At 46.2% G+C, this 23,524-nt stretch overlaps 1 protein-coding gene and 1 long non-coding RNA gene across 7 annotated transcripts; one reads left to right on the top strand and one right to left on the bottom strand.

Annotated features, from left to right (window-relative positions):
- Window positions 1-54: 54 nt before the first annotated feature.
- LOC139788279 (uncharacterized) lies at window positions 55-11,160 on the top strand. Of its 3 annotated transcripts, XR_011722824.1 has the most exons (5): window positions 55-218; window positions 797-1,031; window positions 4,054-4,161; window positions 5,453-5,515; window positions 11,053-11,160. It is a non-coding gene; the product is annotated as an uncharacterized lncRNA (long non-coding RNA). The 3 variants fall into 3 exon arrangements; XR_011722825.1 differs by lacking the exons at window positions 4,054-4,161; window positions 11,053-11,160 and adding an exon at window positions 7,779-8,097 and having other exon boundaries at window positions 154-218; XR_011722823.1 differs by lacking the exon at window positions 4,054-4,161 and having other exon boundaries at window positions 155-218.
- On the bottom strand, window positions 2,367-23,267 carry UHRF1 (ubiquitin like with PHD and ring finger domains 1). Of its 4 annotated transcripts, none has more exons than XR_011722822.1 (17): window positions 16,669-16,775; window positions 15,524-15,686; window positions 12,554-12,817; window positions 11,604-11,776; window positions 10,997-11,212; window positions 10,034-10,143; window positions 9,679-9,862; window positions 8,853-8,976; window positions 8,660-8,767; window positions 7,763-7,867; window positions 6,903-7,009; window positions 6,091-6,253; window positions 5,852-5,989; window positions 5,328-5,474; window positions 5,085-5,242; window positions 4,618-4,716; window positions 2,367-3,943 (listed from the first exon to the last, which is right to left on the bottom strand). XR_011722822.1 is itself a non-coding variant. In XM_071728069.1 (17 exons), exons 2-17 carry the CDS (start codon window positions 15,674-15,676, stop codon window positions 3,797-3,799), a joined length of 2,361 nt encoding a protein of 786 aa, XP_071584170.1. In that variant the 5' UTR covers window positions 15,677-15,686; window positions 23,118-23,267; the 3' UTR covers window positions 2,367-3,796. The 4 variants fall into 4 exon arrangements, 3 of the variants coding, with proteins under 3 accessions (XP_071584170.1, XP_071584169.1, XP_071584171.1); XM_071728069.1 differs by lacking the exon at window positions 16,669-16,775 and adding an exon at window positions 23,118-23,267 and having other exon boundaries at window positions 5,363-5,474; XM_071728068.1 differs by having other exon boundaries at window positions 5,363-5,474; window positions 16,669-16,774.
- Between the last annotated feature and the right edge of the window lie 257 nt (window positions 23,268-23,524).

The following is a 23,524-nucleotide window of genomic DNA, read 5'->3' as shown; positions in this document are numbered from 1 at the left end:
ATTGTCACGGGTAACCACCCGCCCACCAACGGGCGGGGCGGCCGCTGGAGCTCACTTCGCTCAGTCTCTTCCAGCCAATAGGAGACGGTCGTTTGGAGTCGGCGGCCCGCCCTCAGCTCCTATTGGCCGAGCGGCCATCGAGGAGGGCTCTGATAGGCGGCTCGCAACGCCCGTCATGCCCCCCACCCGGCGCTGCGCTCCGGCGGGGGCGCGGGGCGGTGAGTACGTGAGGAGCCGCACAGCAGCGCGCAGGGGGGGGGGGCTGCGGCCGCCCTGCGCCAATGGGGCGGGAAGGGACCGCCCTCCCTCACACACCCCGGGCTGGGGCTGGGGGTCCGGCCGGACCCAGGGGGTCACGTCCGTAATCTTCTCCTGATCTCTCAACTCCGTCAGGGCTGCGCCTCATGGGCTTTGCAAGCTGAGGGGGTTAATCCTGAGGGCGACTCGGAGGGGCCCGAGCAGCAGCTTAGGCCTCAGGGCGGCGGCTGTCACTGCCCCTGAGGAAAGGGTGGAAGGAGGGGGAGCAGGAAGGTGGTAAAGATGGCATACGGCCATTACAGGGGTGGACACATCACCATCAAACCCCGCAACCCCAAGTTTGGTAGACTTGGGGGGTTCTGACACGGATCACCCCAGGCAGAGCTGGGGGACCGGTGCCACGCAGCCCCCTCACCTCACATCCGAAGGGAGAAGCAGCCCCAGAGGGACCACAGCCCCCCCACGAGGGAAATAACTAAAAGATGAAAGCAGGAGATGTGGTCAAAGTCTCACAACCTTCTGGGCTCCTTGTACTCAGGTATTCCACAACCTGAAGCTTTAAAAAAGCTGTGAAGAGCTGCTGGCAGTGCACTGAACCTGCTTCTCCCCACCATTCATCCTGTCAAAGCAATGGATTTGCCTCCATTCCTGTTGCCCCACAGAAAATGCAGCAGTAACTGCTGTCATGGCCCCTGCCTGGGAACAGATGGTGGGTGGAATTCTCCTGCCAGAGGACCCGACCCACAGCTGCCATTTCCCCTTCTCCTGTGGTGGTGAGTACCTGTACCCCAGGCTCCAGCAGTCACCATCCCCACACAACAGATAAATGCTTCTCAGACTGGCTGGGATCACAGGACTGTGGAAACCTGCCAGGATGAAGAACTATCAGGGGTATTTTTAAAATTTGTGCTCAATTAAACTGTGCAGACCATCGATTTGGTAGGCTTGCTAGGAAGAGATGGGAATTCCCAAAACAGCAGATTCTCAGGTTGTGGATTGGTTTTTTGGTTGTTTATTTTATTTCGTTTTTACACTTATTCTTGCTTCCCAATTCCTTGTCTGCAAAATACTTCTTTTACCAAATCCTAAAGTGGATATTTACTCCAGAATTTCACACCACACATGGACAGAAACATGTATGGGAAATGAAGCATCATCCTAGCAATAATCTCCATTGTTAGCACACACAGTCCCTTCCTACCCAAAGCCACACCAGCTCACTTTAGAGCAGAGTGGTTTTCCTAGCAGAGCTTTATGCTGAGATCTGCAATCCCCAAAATATGAAGTATAGCACAAAAAAATCCTAATTCATCCAAAATAACCACTAACACTCAGAATACTAAACAGCAGCCTAGGTAGGAAAACAAAGTTTGCTTTCCAAATCCTGACTAAAACAACCCACCAAGAAGTCATTGCAACATAGACAACTCCTCAATTTCACCCACTTGCCCCAAATTCTTCTCATCACAATAGATAATAAAAGGTGGAAGGACATTTCCAATTAAATCTAAGTACCTGAAATTAAAAGTGCTTCAGGTTAATGCTAACTTTAAAATAGAGGTCAGATTGTGCAATTGCTGCTTAACCTCAGAGCTTTTGTTTTCAGCATCTTAAATTCTTGTATGTTTGCTTCATCTTATGCATTTGTTTATGAAAACCACAGTGGTTTAATTCAGGGGTTTGATAAGTTAATGAAGGTGCTCACTGTTTGCTAGAAACACCTCCAGGGTGATGCATGACATGTCATTTTTGGTCATGCACAAATTTGGGTCTTATTCACTAAATGTGCAGGTAATTCCAATTGCCAGTGGGTATTTGGATTTTAGTACTGTGGAAATTTAACATAAGTTATGCCCCAAAGAGAATGAGATTTTGGGAGTCTTTTTTAGTTCAACATATTATAGGCCTTTCACTAGCACCTGGAAATGAATGGTTTTTGAATGCAGGAATATCAAATTAATATTTTCCTATTTTCTTTGGAGTGAAAAGTCATAATGACCTTAGAAAATAAAAGGCTCACATAAAGGGACATAAATACAAATTCTTGCACAAGCAATTAGATCTAGAAACCTGCTTCAGATAATTAGAATTAAAGGAAAAGAGTCAACTCATCTGAAAAGATATTTATTTTGAGAACTTCAATTTGCACATTGTACAAAAATTTGACAGATTCAGCAAAAAACCCTATAAAACTTTTTGTGGTGTTTTTTTTTTTTCCTCTAGCATATTAACATTATAATTTTAAGAAGGTTAAGAATTAAGAAAACCAAAAATAGGCACATTTGTTCCAGTCTGTCTGCAGTGAAGTGTGATTAAAAACATCCCTGTCTTGTTGAGGTATTAAACTGCAAACTTTGGTAATGTTAGAAGACAACCCACCCACAAGAGTACACCTCCTCAGGGTCAATAGGATAAACAAAATGTCTCATTAAAAAAAAAAAAAAATTAAAAAACCCCAACAATCAGAATTGATTATTTTCCATTTCCAGGGGGAAATGCAGCAAAACAAAGAAAAAAAAAAAAAAAAAAAACCAGACCCAAGAAGTCATGTTACCATAACACAGGGAGCATTAGGAGCAACCTGACAGCACATCCATGGTAATCACAGCCCCACTACAGTGTCAGATTTTACCCAAAGACTAAAAAAATCCAGTTGGCAAGTTTAAACAGTTCAGTGCTTATGAAAAATATATATACAGATCTGGTGGTTCAGAGCCCAGTCTTTCAGAAAAAGGACAAAAGGCACTTAAAGAATGGCTTTAGGATATTCCACAATGGCATTTCTGGAGAGAAGACAGCACCTGGCTGAACAAATAGTTCCCTAATAAGTCCAACTGAGGTAGTACTTCATATTGCTCCAATCACTTGGCTATAAGCAAGCAGCTTTATTTTAGTTTTGTTTTGTTTTTGATATATAAAATTAGTAGGAAATGGCTTTTGGTAGGTTTGTCAAATGTATAAAAAACCCAGTTCTTTAAAAAACCATAATAGCAAATACCCAGTTGTGGTAATCAAAGGGCATAAGCCAAGAACCATCTTGTACAAACTGGGCATGAAAATGCTGCCAAGGTGATGCACAAGTCTACCTTTATGGCTAAATCCCCAAACTGAAGATTGTTCTAGCAACTGAGCCATTTTTTTGAATTTATATATAAAGAAAACAAAAGGGGAGGTACAGGGGGTACTCTGAGAACTTTCAGAATCATTTTTAGCAGCCTGACTGGAAGCACTTTCTAAATCCATTAAAAAAAAAAATCTGTACTGATGAGTGGCAGTTTTGAGAGGGGAGGAGAAAAAAAAATAGATATGCAAAGATCAATATTTAGCACAAAAACAAAACCCACATACAAATGGATATTCCTGGAAGTTTATCGTTTTTTTTAAAAACAAGGAAGACTTTAAACTTTTTTTAGGGGGCTGGGAGAACACGTACTACTTTGTTATTTGCTTTTTGTTGTGTTGTTTTGTTTTGTTTTTTTTTAAATTAAGCTCATTGAAAAATGTCTGAACAAAAGAAAATTCCAAGTGCTTTACAGAATCACCGTCCATTGCCATATCCAGGGAAGAGCTGGGTCAGGAGGCTCTGCAGGGTTTCATTCACTTCCATGCTGTAATTCTTGCCAAGATCATAACGACAGGCTGGGCAGCTGTACACCTCAGCTTTGAAGGATCTGTCCAAACAATCCTGCTCAAGGGCAAAAAAGAAATTGGTGAAGAAAAAGAAATATGTCCTTTAGTTTATTTTACAAAGCTCTCAATGGAGAGGAGATTCCTCTGATGTCCTGTTTCTCTCAGGTATTTGGAAAAGCTGAGAGCAACACCAGGCTGGCAGCTGGAGAGGAAACTTCCTTCCACGTGCAGCAGCAGAGCACATCAGTCACAGAGACTGTGTTTTGGGATAAAGTAGAGAGATTTCGTTCAGTTACATTTTTGAAGAGCAAGAATTCCCTAGCAGCTCTTAAAGGCTCTTGGAGCTTCTGCAAAACCATTTCACATCCTTCCCCAAAACCAAACTCTATCCCTCAGTGTCACACTGAGCCTACAGAGAGGCTCTTGCAATATTAGAAATAATCAGATGAGATTATTTTAAATAATCCCTAAAAATAGTTTTAATTAAAATAATTTTTTCATTAATAACATCTTCAAAATAATCAGAGAGCAGCAAGACAACAGGGGAGCTTTCTTGAAAGCACAGATTTTTCTACACCAAAAACCTTCCATCAAACAAAAAAGTTTTTAATATACAAATCTGCCTCATGTTAAAGGACTAAATAATGGCAAAAAACCCCCAAACCTCCAAATACTCTCACACCTTTCTCACCACAATCCACGTCAGCTCAACCAAAGATTTGCACCAACCTTGCACACGTTGTGCTGGCACAGGGTTGTGACTGGCCGGAACACAACCTCCTGACAGCAAATACACAAGAAGGCCTCTTCCACTTTATTTAGGAATTTCTGTAAAGAGAACATTTGAATCATTGTTGTTGGTACTGTCCTCTGAAAGGGACAACCAAAAAAACCACCCCAAAACCAACCCACCCCATGCTAAATGCAAGGGATTGCAGAGGACAGAGAAATTTTCTGAAGTTCAACCAGGAAAAAAATAATCACATGAACAAGTTCTTGTCCTTCTTAGTGACCTCAAATACATGACTTCAGATTTTTGCTCTGGATGTCTACGCTGAAAGAAATGCTCTAGACCTGAGCTCTAGAACAGATCTGAACAGCTCTAGGCTGTTTCTTTGTGCAGCCAAAAGGTCTGTGTGTAGGGATAGTAACTAATTAACTGACACTTTATTTCTGGAAAGAAAAGCATGGCATACCGGTCCATCTTTGAGAGCTTCTAGTACTTCATTCCACAGTTTTTCATTGGCTTCATCACTTTTTATAAGAGATTTTTGCTGAGCTGTCAGCTTATATGGCTCAACTTTAGTTTTCTTTGGAGTCCCTGAAGGAGAGGTAATGAGTTTTTCCTCCCCACCTAAAAGAAAACAACATGTTTTTAAACAAACAAACAAAAAAAGCAACCAGAAAATATTAACTAGGTAAAACACACAAAAACCTACAAGGCTTTCTATATCCAGTTGCCTACTCCACAAACCTGCTGATTTCCTTTTCCTCTTTCCTTTCCCCGGGGTATCAAATTCATCATCTCCATTATTTTCTTTTTCCTTATCTTTGTTTGCAACAGCTTCCAAATACCCTTCAGGATACTACAGGACAAGACAAAACAAAAAGCACCCAATGCAAACAGGTCAGTGCATGGACTCAGAGCTTGTGTCAGGTTGGCAGAATGACCTCTGGAGGACTGACTGCTCCAGAGGTTCCCCATTTCACACAGCAGATCCCTGCTCTTGCAAAGCACTTACTCAGATTATAGCAATCCTATTCAGGAAGTGAGTTTTGTCTCCTTAGCTTCCTGATATTAAAAGAAAACAAGTGACCCACAAGACTGAAAGCATCAGCCTCAGGGGGGCTGTCGTGATTCTTACACAAGGATCATCCTCAGTAAGAATATGCCATGGAAAAATTCCTGCTATCCATCAAGTTTGTTGTCTGGGGGCACCATGATGATGTTCCAAAGGAGTACCTGCATTGTTAGGCCAAGCTTCTTCATCCTGTCCTTCCCCTCTTTGGTCCAAGGAGCAGGTTCTTCATCATCCCTCCTAAGTAGGTAACGCCACACTAAAAATCCTGATTTCCCTGTCTCAGGCCAGTATTTCACAACCTGTAAAAGTCAAATGCAAGTTTAGATACACTAAAAACAACCCTCATCCAGAACCAAATTATTTTTCCTTAATTCAGTAGGTGAATTCAGATCCTTCTTACCTTGTATATTCCATCATATCTGTTCCCCTCCACAGGGGCATATTTGCTGTGTTTGCCCCCTTTCACGTTCCTCACCACTCGGACTGGCTTCCCAGCTCTCCAGTCCTTGGCTTCAGCTCCATGTTTGTCATTGATGGGGGCACTGCAGTTCAGAGCCAGAGCTCTGGAAGACAAAATCCAATTAACATCCTGTATTTACCAGGCAGAACTATTCAGAATCACAGCAATGGCAATCAAAAAACTGGAATCTCCTGCCTCTTTGCAGACACAGAATGAGCCCCTCCTGAATCTGAGGAAACAAGGATGTAGCTTTTGTTTATTGGTCTTACTATTTAAGATTTTCAGGTATCTTGTATAAGACTAAAAATCTCTGGAAGATCATAATTAAGCCTCCTAAATGCAGCCCACATTTTAAATACCCTGACTATTCATTACTTTACCTTCACTTAATTGCATGGGCCAACTCCTCCACTCAAGTCCACCCTTCTCCACAATATTATCAGTTCAGAATTGTGATCTGGTCTCCCAAGGTGACCAGAAGCTGCAAGGGTCTTCAGAAAGGAGCAAGAAAACTTCTATGCTAATTTATTACTCTGTTCTTCAAGCTTCAGTCAGTATTAAACACGAGACTGATACCAAGTGCACAACATGCAGCACTTCCACTGTGCAGCTGAGCTGCAGCCTACACCACAGCTGGAAACTGAAGTTCTGATGCTCAGTCAGTTCCTTAGAGTACAAACAGGACAAAGCATTTTTCCAGTTGACAAAATGCCAGCTGTTAAGGTCAGGAATGGGGTCTGAAGGTTGCCAACCTGTTCATGTTGGTGAGTTTTTGATCACAAGACTGCTCTGCTGTGCGTTTGTTTCCAGACAGATCCCGCCCTCCGCTCCCTGTATATGTGAAGGAATTTCCATGATCCTGAAATGGATGGTTTCAACACATTCACAAAAATAATGCAATAAAAGCAGAAGAGGCTTTTAATCAAGTAGCTGTAGTAAGGTATTCTCACAAAAAGGAAAGATTGCTCCTCTGCTCAGTTTATGTTCCTCTCTTACACTGCCGAGAGGAGCCAGGGTGACTGCAGAGTGCCAGGAGAGCAGCACACCCCTCCCACAGGACCTGCCTGGAAGTGCAGGGGATGTTCCAGGGAAGGGTAAAGTCCTGCCACACGACCCTGTGGTCAGAATTAAGACTTGGAACAGCTCCTGGGATCCATGGCCCTTTACACGAGTTCTAGAGGGGATGCAGGCAAGGAGAAGGAGTAGTGGAGCTTGGTCAGGGTTGGGCTTGGCTGGCAGAACCAAACTGTACAACCAGAACTTCTGCCCTGGTCTTGTTCTGAACACCCTTCTGAGCTGGGAAGATCTGACAGCACACACAGCAAGATTGTTCAGTCTGTGGGTGTCATGGAGATCCTGGAACAGCAGCCAGGGACTCCTGGGTCACAAGCTGACAATACAGATGTTTAATCTTAATTTAGATGATCCTGTTTCTCAGGCTGGCACATATTACTGGACTGTAGTTTTCCTTTGCCTAATTTTCTTCTGAAGAGCACAAATATTGTCAGGAGGGGGAAATGTCTGATACAGTGTACAAAAAAAGTAACAAAGACCAAGTCTTTGGCAGCAAGGTAAATTGGTTCTCAAGAATAAATAAATAAGCTTCACTTACTATGTCATCTTCATAGCCTCCTGCCAGAACCAAGGAATAAGCACCATCATTACTCCTGCCATGGATGCCTGCCACGTGGGGCCTGTGAACTCCAGATTCACTCACCTGGGAGAAAAAAAAAAAAAAAAAGTTTGCCAGGCAGCTGCTGGCTGTAAAACGTATGAGTACCAATTGGTCTTGGAATTAAATTAACTAATTGCCCATTTGGTTGGCATGCACTAGGGTGAAACTGTGTTTTCACCACTGTCCTTCAAAAAGCTCCAAGGAGAGAGAAGAAAAACAAAAGTGCTTCCAAAAAGCTGCTTAATATTGAACATATGAATATTTTTTTATGATGCACATTTAGAAATTTGGATCTTTCTCACCAACATTGCTTATTAAAAAGCCCCAGGAATTTCAGAATAATATAAATATTAAAAAGAAATGCTTGTATAAGGGGATTGGTGTTGAAAGACTTGCAAGAGCAACCTTCCTCTAATACTTGAAAACAAGATCTAGATAAGTCAGTGCTGTTTCTCCTCCAACTTTCTAGCAGGATGAAAACTTCTGTTTAATATACCAGATATTTGAGAGACCTCTCCCAGCAGAACAAGTGGGAGATACTGCACATCTCCAGGACAAACTGCTGGAAAGGTATGTTTAGTTTGGGGGTTCTAAGTTTACAAAAAAAGCACGAAAGGAGAAAAACAAAAAAAAAAAAAAAGAGCACTTGAAAGGCCTGGACAATGCAGCATTAGTTATGGAACACTTGATGTGGACAAAGCCAGAATTCTTTCCTTTCTGCACTTCCATATCCAGTGACACACACTCCAAGATTAACTGTTTCAGGTTTTCCTAAGAGTTGGACCATTCCCATTTTTCCCCTACACTAACTCAGACCAGGATTCAGCTTCCTACCTGAACTCTGAATTTCCACATAGTGCCAACAGGAATCCCAGGAATTGGTCCATAGTGGTTTGAGGGGACAATGGTGCATTCCTTGGTGCGCCCAACACATGCCATGCCCTGTTTCCAAGAGCAAGACCCATCAGCCAAGAGTGACAAGGACCTAACACACACTGTTCTTCAAAAACAAAGCTTTGGAACTGACCTTGCCCCAATCTCTCCGTGAGGATGAATTGGCAGATGCCATCTTTTGTTTCTTTTTACTTTCTTTTAATTTCTCTCCTGCTAAAACCACCTCACTTGCATCATTTCGACACTCGGGGCAATACCTACAGTCACCAACCAATGAAAATTAACTAGCAGTAAAGCTTTAAATTAAAAGATCATTTTATCAAAACATGCAGAGTTATGTTCCAATTTCCCCACATGAAACTAGACAGGACACTGAAACAACTCTCCAGAATTAGACCTGTTCTCACTAATATTCCTGCACAACCTTCTAAGTCATTGCAGATGTACCAGGAAATTAATTGCATAAAATGCTGAAAGAGACCACAAGGAATAAAACAGTGTATCACTACCTATATATATATATATATATATATATATATATATATATATATATATATATCTCACTATATGTATTTCATATATAAAACTGTATAATCACCTGCCTAATACAGTGATGGGGCCTGCAGACTGAGTGACCCAGAAATAACATCACACAAATTAAGCATCCTGGCATCAGGTTTGCTTTTGGTTTCTAGGTAGCTCCACTTCTCTCTGAATAGGCACCCTCTGAACTCAGATCCCAAAAATATGAAAAAAAAAGCCTGAAAACTACAGACTTAAAACATATTCTCACTAAACTGACACTGAAGGAAAGCTCTCAAGTCCTACCAAAACCCATCTCTTCACCTTGTATGGTCACAACATTGCCACCTAAGGGCAGCACAGAGTCCTAGACCTCCCTTTCTGCTCCTAATTAGATGGTAATTATGATACCACACACACACACACTTAGAACTTACCAGTCCTCATCTGGTATACTACTAAGGGGAGGGTTGAGGCAGTAGATGTGGAAAGCCATATCACACTCATCACACATTAGCTGTTTATCTGGATCTTGTTTACCTCCACAGATATGGCAAGCACAAATTCTGCAGGTCTTCTTGGGGTTGTCCTTACAAGCTTTACACACAGGTCCACTTTGTCCTGAGAGTGAAAAAGAAACCACAGTCTACTTCAGACTCCAGGAGGTGCCAAGATCCACTAGAAATGGTCAAAGGAGTCAGAGTGTCTCAGAACTCTCAGTACTTTGTTCACACCAAGAAAGCAGCAGAGTATCACAAGATAAGACTTGCAAGAACTGGGGAAGAGACTCACGTTTTAATAATGGACTGGAAAGAAGTGGAGAAGCACTGCCTGGCTCTTCAATTTTATAAATTTCATCCACTAATATAATTTTGCAGTCATTCAAAGAATCACCAGCATCCCTATAAGGAGAAGTTTGGAGAAGTAAAAAAGATCAGACTTTGAAAGTCTCATGCAGCATGAACATGTGCATCAGCAGTGCAGGCTGGGCTGGTGCAAGTCCTGGATCACCTCATCTGGGACAGTGCCATGACAGCATCACCACCAATCAAAGCATTTCCATGCAATCCAAGTGTACCCCCTCTTTTCTCCAGGAGAATCCAGCCACTTGGAGAATTCAATTGATCATTAGTGACTGTTCTTCCTCTTTCTGACTCTTCCTATAGTTAAAAAGTCAAAATCATTGTGGCAAGAGGAAAAAGGGGAAATATTCTGTCTGCCCTGTGAAAATTTATTTGAAACCTTTATAACAAACATATACTTTTTTTTTTTCCTCCCCTGGAGCTGAGAGTCCCTTATATGTCTTTTATTCTTGAGGAGAGCACTGGAGTAATTTTTCATCACCTTTGTAAGGTGAGGGTTGAATCAGTGTTACCAGCTCAAAACATTACACTGAGGTTTTTGTAGAATCATAGAATCTGCTCAGTTGGGAGGAACCCATATCAGGATCATCAAGTCCAACTCCTGTGCTGGTGCAGGGCACAGGATAATTAACAGAATCAACAATTCTCTTTCTCTTAGCAAAGATGGGGCTTCCCCCCATAAACTCCATGAAGCCACAGATCAATGTGCCCTTTGATTCCTTGCAGTTTCTAATTCCTCCAGGGGAAGTTAAGCAGAAGTGCAGTGTGACAAAGTCAAGCACACAAAGGGCAGCCCACCTTCTCACCTCTCCCTTTTTGATGCACTCAGACCTCAGAAAAGCCTCAGCAGAGCTGGGGAATTCAATGGATTCCACGTTATGAATTTCCTTACCCAAGTAAGATCTTTGCATTTAGCTCCTTGATCATTTTCGTTTCCCTTTTCTGCAGGATCTCCGCATCGTACCAAAACCCTCTCTCTTTTGGCTCATCAGGATTATAGTTGACCATCACCACCTGTCCTACCTCCAGCTGGTGCCACTTCAAAATAGTCTGTGCACGAGCCCGTACGTCATTTGAACTCAACTGCACAACTCCATTCTCTGGATAACTGGAAGCAGGAAGGAGGCGTGGTGGGACAGAGAAGAAAACCAGGGTCAGCATCACAAGTTGTTAGGGTTTTATCCAACAAGGCAACTGAAGAGCTGGAGCTGTGCAATACAGCAGGAATGAAATCTCCCTCTCCCAGTCACAGTCAGAATTAACTTTACTTCTCTCATATCCCATTTAAAACTTGGCTTAAGAGCATTTCATATTTCTAAAACCATGGTTCCAGCCCCCTGGAATTCCAACCGTAAGAAAAACTTCCAGTTAACAGGGCTCAAGAATCTTATTACTGAGTCAGCCCAGTTCAGTTTTGCCTTGTGGATCAATACAATAAAACCTCCTGTCAGCATCATGATCCAGAAGACTTTATTAGCCAAGAAGGTAACAAAACTCACTCTTCATATTTCACATGATAAATTACATCTTCTTCAGGAACAGCTGTTGGCTTATCAGGATCTGTGCAACTGTCAGATGATTCTTTTGCAGGTTTTCTTCTGGTCACATTTACAACCTGGGCTTCAAACCATGCTCCCATATTTGTATCTCGAGCATCAATCAAATCATTGATCTAAAAAAAAAAAAAAAAAAAAAAAATATTGATCTTTGGAAGCAAAGCATACAACTCACCCAAATGGGTTTTCAAATTAAGAATTCATTTCCAAGCCTACTGGAAGATTTTATCACCTCAAGAACTTCAATATCAAGCTCTCTGACAGGTTATCTTAAAAATTCAGATTTTCTTTGTCTTCCTGATACCCTTTCAGGGTTCCTGATCCCCTACAGTCTTCTCAGGTTGAACCTCTAGGGTTAAAAATCCACTCTACACCACCACGTGTACAAGTATCTTCCTTACCAAGTACAAACCATTGCCAGTTGGTCTATAGCAGACTTCTAAACTGTCTTGTTCATAATGTAACAAAGACATCACCAGATCTATAATAACATCCACTGGAACAGAAAAGTAACACAAATCTGGTTGAGATTCTTTTATTCATTCAAGAAAGTTTCAGCTTTGACAAAAGCAGTGACTCCAGGCAAAAATACTGGTAAAAATTTTTAAATAAAACCAGGCAGTCTGAATGTTTGTTTTTTGGTTTTTTTAATCAATACGTTGTAGCTTTAGTTTAAAGGATAGACTGAAAAATAAGATATTTTGACCTACAATGTGAGGCATTTAACTGATTTGTGTGTTGGTTGGTCTGTATCTTTGTTGTTGTTGTTTTTAGAGTTTAAGGAAACACCAAACACCTACATAAGTTTGGGCATGAAATTCTCAACTACAGAGCAACAATTCCCCTCTCAAGATGCAGCCTGAAGTAACCTGAGGGGTTTTTTCACTCCTCACCTTATAGAGGCCAAATCCTGGGTCAGTCCATGCAGCCTGTGGTGCTGTGCTGGGCTGTCCCTCCAGTTCCATGGCACCTTCTCCATTGTGAGAGCTTTTGTCAGATTCACTGTGGCCTGAGCCACAACCTGAGTCTGTGTCAGAGAGTTCAGGATCCTTCTCCTTGCTGACAGCAGGAAGCTCTGCTGGGCTTTGTCTGACCAAGAGCTGAACAATATCATTCAGCCCAACACTGTAATCAAAAAGGGAGTGACCATCTTCCATCTGCAGAGAGAGCACCAGAACCATTTGGTTATTTCCTCCAGTGGAGATTTTCCAGTTCCAAGCCACCCATCAGGCTGGAACTGGCTCTGTGCACCAAGCCTCACCACAGTGCTTGAAAACCATTAACAAGGCCCTTGGCAGGTCTTTAGCATCACAGTTACTTATAGATTCTTATTCTTACTATTTAAAATGTTCTTTTTTCAACAGCCAAGCTACAAGAACAAGACTTCCACATAGTGGTAGACTTGCTACCCAGATGAAACCTCAGTGTAGCAGAACTGAGAAGGTTTGCAGTGCATACCCTTAAGAAAGACTTCAAGAACTGCAGCTCCTTGACATTCCCATCAGAACTTAAAGCTAATTCCACACTACAGACTCAAAAGTTCTTTAATTCACACAAATCCCATGACAGGAACATTGACACAGCCTGATCTTTACTTTGCTACAGGTTGTTGTTACATCACCACTGTTAAATGTGGCATTCAGAAGCCAAACATCACCTACTTTTCTCTGCCCAAGCACACAATTTTTCCACTTAAAGTAAAAAAGATTTTTTTTTTTTTTTTATTCAACTTGAAACTCCCCCCAGCACTTTTTAGTCCAGCCAGGTATGTCCTAATTTCACACCCTCTCTCATTTTAAGAGTTCATTTTGCATGCCAGGCTTTGGAGGAAGTCAAATCAGGATCCTACACAAGCAAGTACAGAGGCCCCAGAGAGGTCTCAGTCACCCTCCATGAGCTTTTGAGAGTTAAAATGTAGTTCTGGAGACCACAGGGCAGTCAGAAGTTTAAACAATCTTCACCACATATTTAAGGTCTGACTAAGAAATTACACAGGAAATGATCATCCCCCTCCAGCCTGAACCACCAGAAAAAGCAATCCCCAGAGCTTTGTTCTCTATCAGGGGGAAACAGAGCAAAACCACAAAAATTTACACTTCACAGGAATCACTATGATAATTTAATTCTGATTTATGGCATTAAAAGGCTGTGGAACAATCCCTGGAAATCTGAGTGTACAGGAAGTGATCTGGACTTTTTCTGGTTTAGAGATGAAAAGTCACCAAGATACAGAACAAACCAGAAATTGGTCATTTCTTCTGACCAGTGAGGCAGCATCACAACCAGAGTGGTACCAGGAGCAGTCACCAGCACAGAGCGTGAGCAACAGGTGCAAACAGAAATGCAAAAGCAGCTTGAAAAGCAGAATATGAACCCGTGGGGGTTTAAAAGTGTCTGGAAGAGGTGCCAGGCTCTGGAGATTTACCTCCAACAAAAGAGGGCTGGGGTTTTTCCACCCATCATTTGGAAATTGTAACTCAGAACTTGCACAAAGATTCACAAAGCACAAAGGAGGGAACAGTGACTGAGATGGGTTTAGCTCACACTGGATAAATCTTGCTGCCTAAAACCACCCCTGAACCAAGGACAACTGGAACCACACAAACAGGAACTCTCTTTGTAAGGCAAGTGCACTGAAAAATGTTCCCAGTTTTACTGGAAATGTTTCCTGCAAGGACAGGTGACAGCTGCTGTGTGCCCAGTCCCCCCTTATCACTGTATCTGCAGCCACAAACGGGTGAGCACAGCACCTGCTACAGTTTAAGTCTACAATAAAATAAAAGTTTACAGGAAGCAGGCAACACAAGCCCTGCAGAGATGCTTCACACTCTCAGGAGCCTCTTTAACTACTACAGGTACCCAAGCTTGTTAGGTTAAAGCAGTCCAGGTGTATTTCCACATCCCACAGACACCTGTGAAGGATAACACAGGGCTGACTTGAGTCATCCCAAAATCATGGAAACACAGAACTGATCAGGGTGGAAAAAAACAAAGATCATTGAGTCCAACCTCATCCATGGAGGGGAAAGAGGGAAAATGGAGGGAAAGGGGGGAAAAAAATGTCTAGAAATTGTCCAACTCAACTCCACCCATCCCAGTGTTCCAGCTGCTGAGCAATCTCCTGTTTCTTAAATAATTTCCTTGAAGGACCAACCCTCAGCTCAGAAGTTTCTTTAGCAGTGCAGCACTACCCAGGAGAGAGACAAAGTACCTCAAAACAGCTTCAATTTTCTTTAACATGAAGTTTCCTCTGTTACTAATTCACGTGGAGGAAAACAGTTGTACAGCTGTGGTAGTGAAGAGCCTGTTGAGCGTGCAGGATACTACTGAGGCCCTCAGGATTTAAAGGTAGCTCTGTAGCTAAGGGGATGTTGATTTAAGAGCAGAACTCCCAAATCCCCCGCTGCTATTCCAATTTCCAAAGAAAAATGGAGAACGGGGTTTTTATCCCCATTAGTGGGGTAGCACTTGCAAGGGTCAAAGCTTTAAGGCCACAAAACCCTTGGCAATACCTCTATCTTCAGAGACTTTGCAGGAGTGGTGTCAAGCCAGAAAACAGGCTGGATAAAAAAATAATCGGGAAAATTAACTTTGGAGAATAAAACCCAGCCCAGCATCCTGCTGGCTCCTCTCCTCACAGACCCCACAGCCCGAGAAGTGGGGCAAGGAACCCGGGAGTCACTAGATGGCAGCAAAAGATCCCACTTGCAGGCAATTAAGAAAAAAATAAATTAATATAACTCCCCTCAGCTGGCAGGGAACAGGGGTGGGGAGGTGGGGGAGGGCGTGGGGGTCCCGCAGCCGCCCGCACCCCCATTGCAGAGGGGTTTGGGCTGTCAAACTTCCCCTTTCTATTCCGGTACCTGTTTGCCTCGGTAAAACAAACGTTGCCGGTGCGGTTCGACACCGAAAACCTGGTGTATCCGTAGCCGTAACCCTTCCACCTTGGTGAGTTTAGAAAGCGAATCCACCCGGTGGGTTTCCTTCCCGTCCATGGTGCGCACTTGGATCCACATGGTGCCGGTTCTGTGTCCAGAGCGGAACGGAAACGGAGGAGGAGAAAGCGGGGGGAGGCAACAACAAGAACAACAAAAAAAAAAGTGTTAAAACCAAAACGAAGACGGTACCGGCCCGCTGGGCTGAACCGGATCAATGAGACCGCTCAACCTCCGCCTGCCCCCCCCCCTCTCCCGCTACCACCTCCCTTCAACGCTATTGGCTGAGGTCCCAGCCGGTGTCGCCGCTGATTGGTCAGCGCGGGTTAAACCCCGCCCCCTCCCCACGCTTGAGCCTTTAACGGCCGGGGCTGCGCTCGTGCCCCTGGCGGGCGGCGCGCGCCAACCGTATCCCGCGCCACAATTGAAACGCGGTTCCCACCCGCCCCCATTCATCGCCCGGCCCAAATCTCGCGTGATTATGCAAATGAGAGCGGGACGCGAGGAGCGGGAGGTCTTAAAGGCGCCGGACACACCCGGCGGACCCCACCCCCCCGGGGGTACCGGCGGAGCTCCCGGGGGATGCGCGCACACGGGGCAGACCCCGCCCATGGCCCGGGGCACCGGCGGCTCCGTAGCCCCCGATGGGGTGTGGCGGGAGATAACTTCCTCCCGACCCCGCGAAACCCTCGGGGGTGTCAGCGCCCCCCGCCCGGATCAGCCCCGAAAGCCAAGCGGAGCGGTACCGGGCACCGCCGCCCCTCCGGCTCACTCACCCCCGCCATCCCGTGTCGGCGGCGTGGGGGAAAAGGGGGGTCGGTCCTGCAGCCAAAGAGGGGCCCGTCCCACCAACCGGCACCGGACCGATCACCTCCCGGGGGGGGACACGTCCCGAACCGGGAGGCGGGGGGACCAGCGGACCCGCACCCCGCGCCAGCTGTCACCGGCCGGGGCACCGCGGAGCCGCTCCCTGCACCGACACGGGGGGGGGAGGGAAACCCACACACCCCCCGCTCACCCCCCGCACACACTCACACATCCCCCCGCCATCCGGCCCCGGCCCCGGGACTCACCGGTGCGGCGGTGCTGCAGCCCGGTCCGCGCTCTCCCGGGCTTTGGAGTTTGGCGCGGAAAAGCCCCGTGCGCGGCGGGCGCGCGCCCATTGGCCGCCGCTGGCGGGAACGAGCGGGCGGGGCGGGGCCGCCACCGCCTCCCGGGAACGGGGCTTGAATTGGGGAGTGGGGGGGGGTGGAACAGAAAGACCCGCCGGGACCGGCGCTCCCCGGGACCGGCACCGGGAGAGTCGCCCGGCCCGGAGCCCCCGCGCCCCGCTGACCGGGAGAGCAAAAAAAGCCCCGGGGCCCCAGGGCCCGGAAAGCCCCCGCACTCCAAGACTGCGGCCACGGTACCGGTTATTGTTCAGAAAACCGGGTCACGGCAGGCAGCAGGGCAGAGAGGACCCGAATGATCCCCCCTCCTGAGAGCCGCCCTCCCCGTGCCCCCGGGGGTCACATCCCCCCGCGGGGCTCCAGGCCCTGTTGTGACCCGAATAATGTGAATAAAGCGAATAATGCGAATAAAGCGAATAATGCGAATGAACCCAGGAATCCATTAGAGGCCTCTAACTCCCCAGGCCCTTAGCTCCCACTCCACACCCAGTTCATGAGAACGTGGAACGTGGCCTGGGTGCCACGGCAAGGCCCCTGCGTGGCTGTGTGAGCCCCCCAGGACTGGGCTGGGTGGGTGTTCTTCCCCCCGAACTACAAACTCAACGAGGGGATTAAAAACAACAACGTTGGCTTAAGATGGCCGTGGGATGGAGTGAAGCCTACGCGGGGAATTCCCAAGTGATTTTTCGGAAGAATCCGCTCTGAAAGAATAATAAAAGCATGAAAATTGGTGGTTGGGGGATGGGGTGGGGAGAGCCCCCGGGATGGGGAAGCGGGAATGGCGTCGGGTTGGTGCTCAGGCCGCGCCGAGTCCCTGCCCCTGCGGACAAAGAGAACACAAGGGCGCGGGGGAAAGAGAACTGCAAAGCTTTATTTCCCGCATCGCCCCCTCCCTGCACCAGCCCGGACAACTTCTGCCATGAAAAACACAAAACCAGAGGGACGTAGCACCCACCCAACCCCCCCGAGCTGCAGCAGCTGTAGAGAGCGGCAGGCAGGACGCGGGAGCCTCCCCACAGCGCGTGCTCCTTCCTCCTTCCCCCCCTTTTCTTCCTCCTTCCCCCCCTTTTCTTCCTCCTCCTTTATTTCCCCCCTCAGCTGTTGGGGACCCCACGGTTCAGCCCAGGCTGGTGGGTTGGAAGCCACTGCCCCCCATGAGGTTGGGACCCAAGGTGAGGTGTGTGCACAAAAGCCTTGGCCCTGACCTGTGACCTGCAGCTCTCAGGCTCCATTTCCTCCCAGATCCAAAGCTTTTGCCTTGCCAGAAAGTCACTTTTTTTCCCCCGTTAATGCACGAGTCCTAACCTTGACCCACCAAGCCCTTTCTACAGCTTGAGAGGGTCCTGAGACATTGCAGACCTGGCAGGGGGCAGGAGGGAAGGCTGAGCACTGTAAAAAACCATTTCCATCAGCAGAGGGACAAGCTGTGTGTGGAAGCATCTCCGTTCTGGATCTCACATCCCAATCAGTGTTGCTGCACAGCAGATCTGACTCTGTCACCCTGCTCTGTCACCCACACGAGTCCCATTCCCAGAGCAGAGGAGAATCCCCAACCCTCATGGCTTCCAGCTGCAGGACAATTTAACAACAGATTTTCACTACTCCCAGAGGTTTTTTTCAGCATCACTCCCATCTCTAGACGTGTGCCATGAGAAGGTGAAAAAAGCCACTTGAAGACACAGCCCTGACCTTTCTTCCCCTATAAGCTGAGGTACCAGGATCGTGCATTTGAACAGTTAATCATTTATGTCAACGTTTTGACACTCAGGTGCTAAATGTTTCAGATCTGACCCTACCAAATGCCCTGTTTCATGTTCATTTAAGAACTATCTCCACATGTATCCAAGCATGTAATACACATCCCTCCTTTTACCCTCAACAATTCCCATCACAGCACAGGGAACAGTCTTAAGACATGGAGTCTGCAAGGAAAAGGCTTCAGACAGCTGCTGCATGACTTGCAGCATCCCCAGAACTATCAGAGTCAGAAAACAAGCAGTTCAGTTTCTAGAGAAATTTGTATTTATTCAGTGAATCCACATACAGAAAAAAACCAAACAAACAAACAACCCAAATCGGTGCTGTCTCCTGCACACTGTTCAAATTGCTTAAATAAGGCTCAGTTCTAGATGATTCTAGTGGTGGAACATTGGTTTCCTTAGAGGTTAAATTAGTTATGCTCTCCTTTTAAAGTCCTCTTTTCTATTAAAACAAGAACATTGCCACAGTAACTTACAGAGAACTTGGTGTTGGTGAGATAAAGCCCCAGAAGCTTGAGTTTCCACAGAAAAAAAGACCATGACTTGGTTACATTGCAGTTATCTAAGAAGCTGATGATGAGTTTTAGTTTCCTCCCTTTCAGACAGTTTGAGGCATTTCTTTTCTTTACAGTTACAATTCTGACTGAAAACACTGTTCTGCCATCTGGTAAATGCCCCATGCTGGGAGGAAACAATATCTTGCCTCTCCTGCCAGCAGGGATATTCAGTTCAGTTTATGAAAACTTAAAGCATTGTGTCATCCATTTGCAAACAATGCAGTTAGCAAGACAGAATTCTAACAGTGTCCCAGGCCACAGAAATACTGCTCAAAGTCAAGTTTTGGCACAATGTTTTGGGAGAAGTGGAAGTTTAGGCCTGGATGTAAAAACCACCAGCTGATAAACATCAGTAAAATGACTCTGGGATGAGGAAGAATTGATATGGAGTCTTAGCAGTTCCAAGGGGGGCAAATTTATCCTCATGCAGGCAGCACAGTCACCCTGTTACAGTTCCTATGACTCGTAGTCCAGCCCTGACTATGCCTTTACAGCACTTTCTGGTAAAAATATCAGGGAGAATGGTCCCATGAAAGCACAAGAAGCATCACAGAATTACAAGCACCCTAAATGTTTAAGAGGCTCATGGTAACAGCAAGCTTGGCTTGCAGAAGGCTGTCTTCTTCTAACCTCCTGGTTCCTCTCTGCACTCACCAGGTAAAAAGGTCACATCTGCCCTGCCCAAAGGACTGGCTCTGAAATCATCACAGGGATGATAGACTCCTGCTGCAGTCAGCAACAGGAACTCAAACAGATTTTGTTTTCCTCTCCCTCCATGCCAGAATCCTTGGTGACAGAAGCTGGACAGGAGGCTCTCTTCTGCTTCAGCAGAGACTCTGATTCTTCAGATTTCCCTAGGGAAAAACATATTTGCCTTTGGTGAAGCCACTGTCTGCATGGTAGATGACAGATACTGACAGCAGGTTAACCAAATATATTTCAAAGGTGGTTTTTGTTTTGCACTCAGTAGTCCTCTGTGAGATCTTCTCAGAAGACCAAAATGAAAGAGATTGATTCTGGAGTCCAGGACAAGTGCTGCCCTCCCTAATGCTCCTACAGTTTCCAAAATAGCTGGGGTCAAGCTAACCAAACTCCACGACTGGGGAGCAATGTACAGGGATTTTGTGTTTCTGATCAGGGGGCAAGCAAGAGCAGGGGGCTCAGTGGTGGCCTGAGATGGAGAGGACACACTCAGCAGGCCAGATGAGGTGGGAAGAGGCAAGAGGGCAGCAGCAGAGGGAGGAGCAGAAGGGTGAGTAGAAAACCATCCTGCAGTTTGAAAAGCAGCAGAAAGGTGAACTGGAAGATTGGGAGAGCAGCCAAGAACCCATCAGGCTGTTCCCTGCAGTGAGGGGCTCTGGGCAGGAACCTGAGAAGCAGGAGCTGGGAAGCCCTCCAGGCGAGCTGTGCAGCCAAGGAGCAGCAGCCAGGCAAGTCCTGAGTCTGCCAGTGCAGGGTAAGGGCAGCAGAGAGCTGTGGTGTGCCCTCGACTTGGAAGAACACTTGGAAGAGTTGGCGAGCTTGGGCTGGGCTGGTTGGGAGGCAGCTGGGCTGAGGGGTTTGGTACCTCACTGGAGAATTGTTTTCAGAAGGCCACAGCACTTTGAAGGCCATTGCCTTCAGAGACAGTCATGCAAAGAGTGATGAGAGATGGGTAACACAGGACAGGATCCAGCAAGGACTCTTCTGCCACAGCCCTCCCTCCACCACTCTGCTGTGGTCATGCAAGAATTGGCAAAGACCACAGCCTGACTTTGTCCCCTCACTGGGCTGCAGACAACACTGTGCTGCAGCTCCTCGGAGCAGAACACCTGAGCTCAGCAGTGGAGAGCTTCTCAAGCAGTTTGTTAGAAGCCCAAGGGCTTGGCTTGACTTAATGGGGGAAGAGAAATCAAAGCAGCACATGCCTTGCCCTTGAATCATCTCTCCTCGTGCCTGTGTCTGCTGTGGGGAAGGTGACCATGGCATGGTGGCAGCCAATGGAGCAAATGCCACGAAGATCAACAAACTCCTTATCATTGCAGCAGATGAACACTTAGAGATGAATGGCTGCAGTGTCACGTGTGACCTCAGGTCCCCACAGAGATGATGTGACACACCACAGAGCAGGGAAAGGCATTGCACCTATCAGTGGAGTCCTGATCTTCCAGATCCTCCGTGTGCTGGCACGCTTTGTGCTCAGCAGAAATCCAAATGGGATGGGGACAGCTGAGGAGCACAGAGCTGGAGAGACCCTGTCCCCACACAGACCCCAGGGCACATCTGAAATCACAGAATGTTGAGGTTGGAAGAGACCTCCAAGCTCATCCAGTCCAACCTTTCACCAACACCACAGTCAATACTAAACCCTGTCCTTGAGGACCAGCTCCAAATGCCTTTTAAATGCCTCCAGGGATGGTGACTCCACCACTGTCCTGGGCCATTCCAATACCTGACAACCCTCTCAGTGGAAAAATATTCCCTAACATCCAACCTAAACCTCCCCTGGCACAGCTTCCATCCATTCCCTCTGGTCCTTTCACCAGGTGAAAGCTATAAGCTGGCAGCAGAGCTGCAGAGGAGAGGGGCTCCTGACAGGCACAGGAGGTGAGGATCACACCTGGGGATCACCCCAAGGATTCTGCTCCATGTCTTGATGCTGCAGTTACTGAGGTGATGGATGCTGTGGGAAGCACTGCCCAGTGCCACAGGGCTCCTTCACTCCACCAACACCAGCTCCCTTTTTCTTCCCCAAACACATTTCTCTGCTTCCTCCCACACCCTTCCAAACTTCTCAGACATGATTTTATCTCTGCCTTAAGTACTTGGTGTTTACACCTTCACAAGAATCACAGAAATGATGGTGCCAACCTTTGCTCTGAAATTTTCAGTGCTGTGACTGCAGGCTCCACCACTGAGCAGGAGCTCCGTGCACTGGTGCTTTGGCCTCATATCTAAAGCTCCACTTTATATATCAAACACAGTCTCATGAATTATAAATACTGATGTTATCTCAAGTGAAGCATTTGCCACTTCTTGCATTCATCTGTGCCACATCACAAGCCCCAGGAAGGTGCATTGTGCAGATGGTGCTTAGGTGATGAAATACACCCACTCAGGTGATGAAATACAACCTTCCCCATCCCCATTGCAGGTGGCCTCCTCAGGCACATCACACCCATGAAGTGACAATTTGAATCATTGACTCTACCTGAGGACACAGCAACTGTCCATACACAGGCCAAGATTCAGGAAAACACAGCAGTCATTCCTTGATTCCTGGTCCCAGGCCAAAACAAAACCAAAAAACAACAAAAAAACCCAAACCAAAAACCAAACTCAACCAATCAATTTCATCAGATCTTCAAAGGACAGACAAGAACACCCATTCTTTCCCCTAAGTACATGACAACCTATAAAATCCACCCTGTGACACCTGCTGGTCAGCTTCAGTTAGAGCACAAAGCATCCAACTCTTCCAAACTCCAAGAACAAAAGCAGGGAGCATGCACTGCCAGGGAGTTTGTTAGAGGAAAGGTTCTTCCTCTAAAAGATGAAGTTTATGTCACATAGGCAAATGCATAAAAACTCTTCTCAGCAGTGTAGATCATAAAACAAGAGGCAGAACCCACAATTTGTAGCTGGGGAAATTCAGAGTGGCCATGAGGAACTGCCTTACTCATTAGGAGCATAATGGGATACGGGATACAACACCCAGAGAAGCTGTGGGAGAGAAAATTCTGGAGGACAAAGCTCAGGGCTGACCTGACCTGGCATTGCTACCAGTCCTGCCTCCTGCTCCAGAGCACCTGACAACTCCATGATAAGTCTGACTCAAGGAAGGAGGGGGATTCCTTTCTAACCTCAAAGCTGAGAAGTGATAATTGTCAACATTTTTGTCAGCTTAACAGCACATCCTCACAAACCAGTGACAAGCCCCTGCTCCCACTGCCTTCATGGCTCTGTGTGGGAGACCCAAGGTCTCTTGCATTCTCCGACCAAAAACAAGATGACTCAATCAGTTTAATAGCTTTAGAAGACTTCAGATAATTCTTACCTGTGCCTCAGTTTCCTCCCCCACTGATCTTGAAAGCAGACAACAGGAAGCTTAATTGATGGTTTCAAACCCGTTTTTGAGATCTGAAGATGAAAAAGCACAAACAGAAGAGCAGAGCATTAACTAAAACTTTCATTGTTTGTTACTGCTTTTAAAGACCCCAACCCTCCCCCAGCCAGGCTGAGTCCTGCATTGCTGGGCCCTCTGTGACTACAAAAATAAAAGCCAAGCCCTGTTCTAAAACTCGCAGCAAACTTGAGAAGCAAAATGTTTCACCACCACATATCTGCTGTAGCCAGGCAGAAGCTGAGAGTGGGAGAGCATGTCCTACTCCTTGGAGTAGTTACAGCACCCTTGCTGCAGGGGAGGAGAGATTTGCCAAGAAAGCGTCAGGGCTGAGTGATGTT

Source organism: Heliangelus exortis, chromosome 28, assembly GCF_036169615.1.
Source record: "Heliangelus exortis chromosome 28, bHelExo1.hap1, whole genome shotgun sequence".
NCBI classification, from domain to species: Eukaryota; Metazoa; Chordata; class Aves; order Apodiformes; family Trochilidae; genus Heliangelus; species Heliangelus exortis.
The sequence above is the reverse complement of the archived record's forward strand: the minus strand, read 5'-3'. Positions and strand labels throughout refer to the sequence as shown.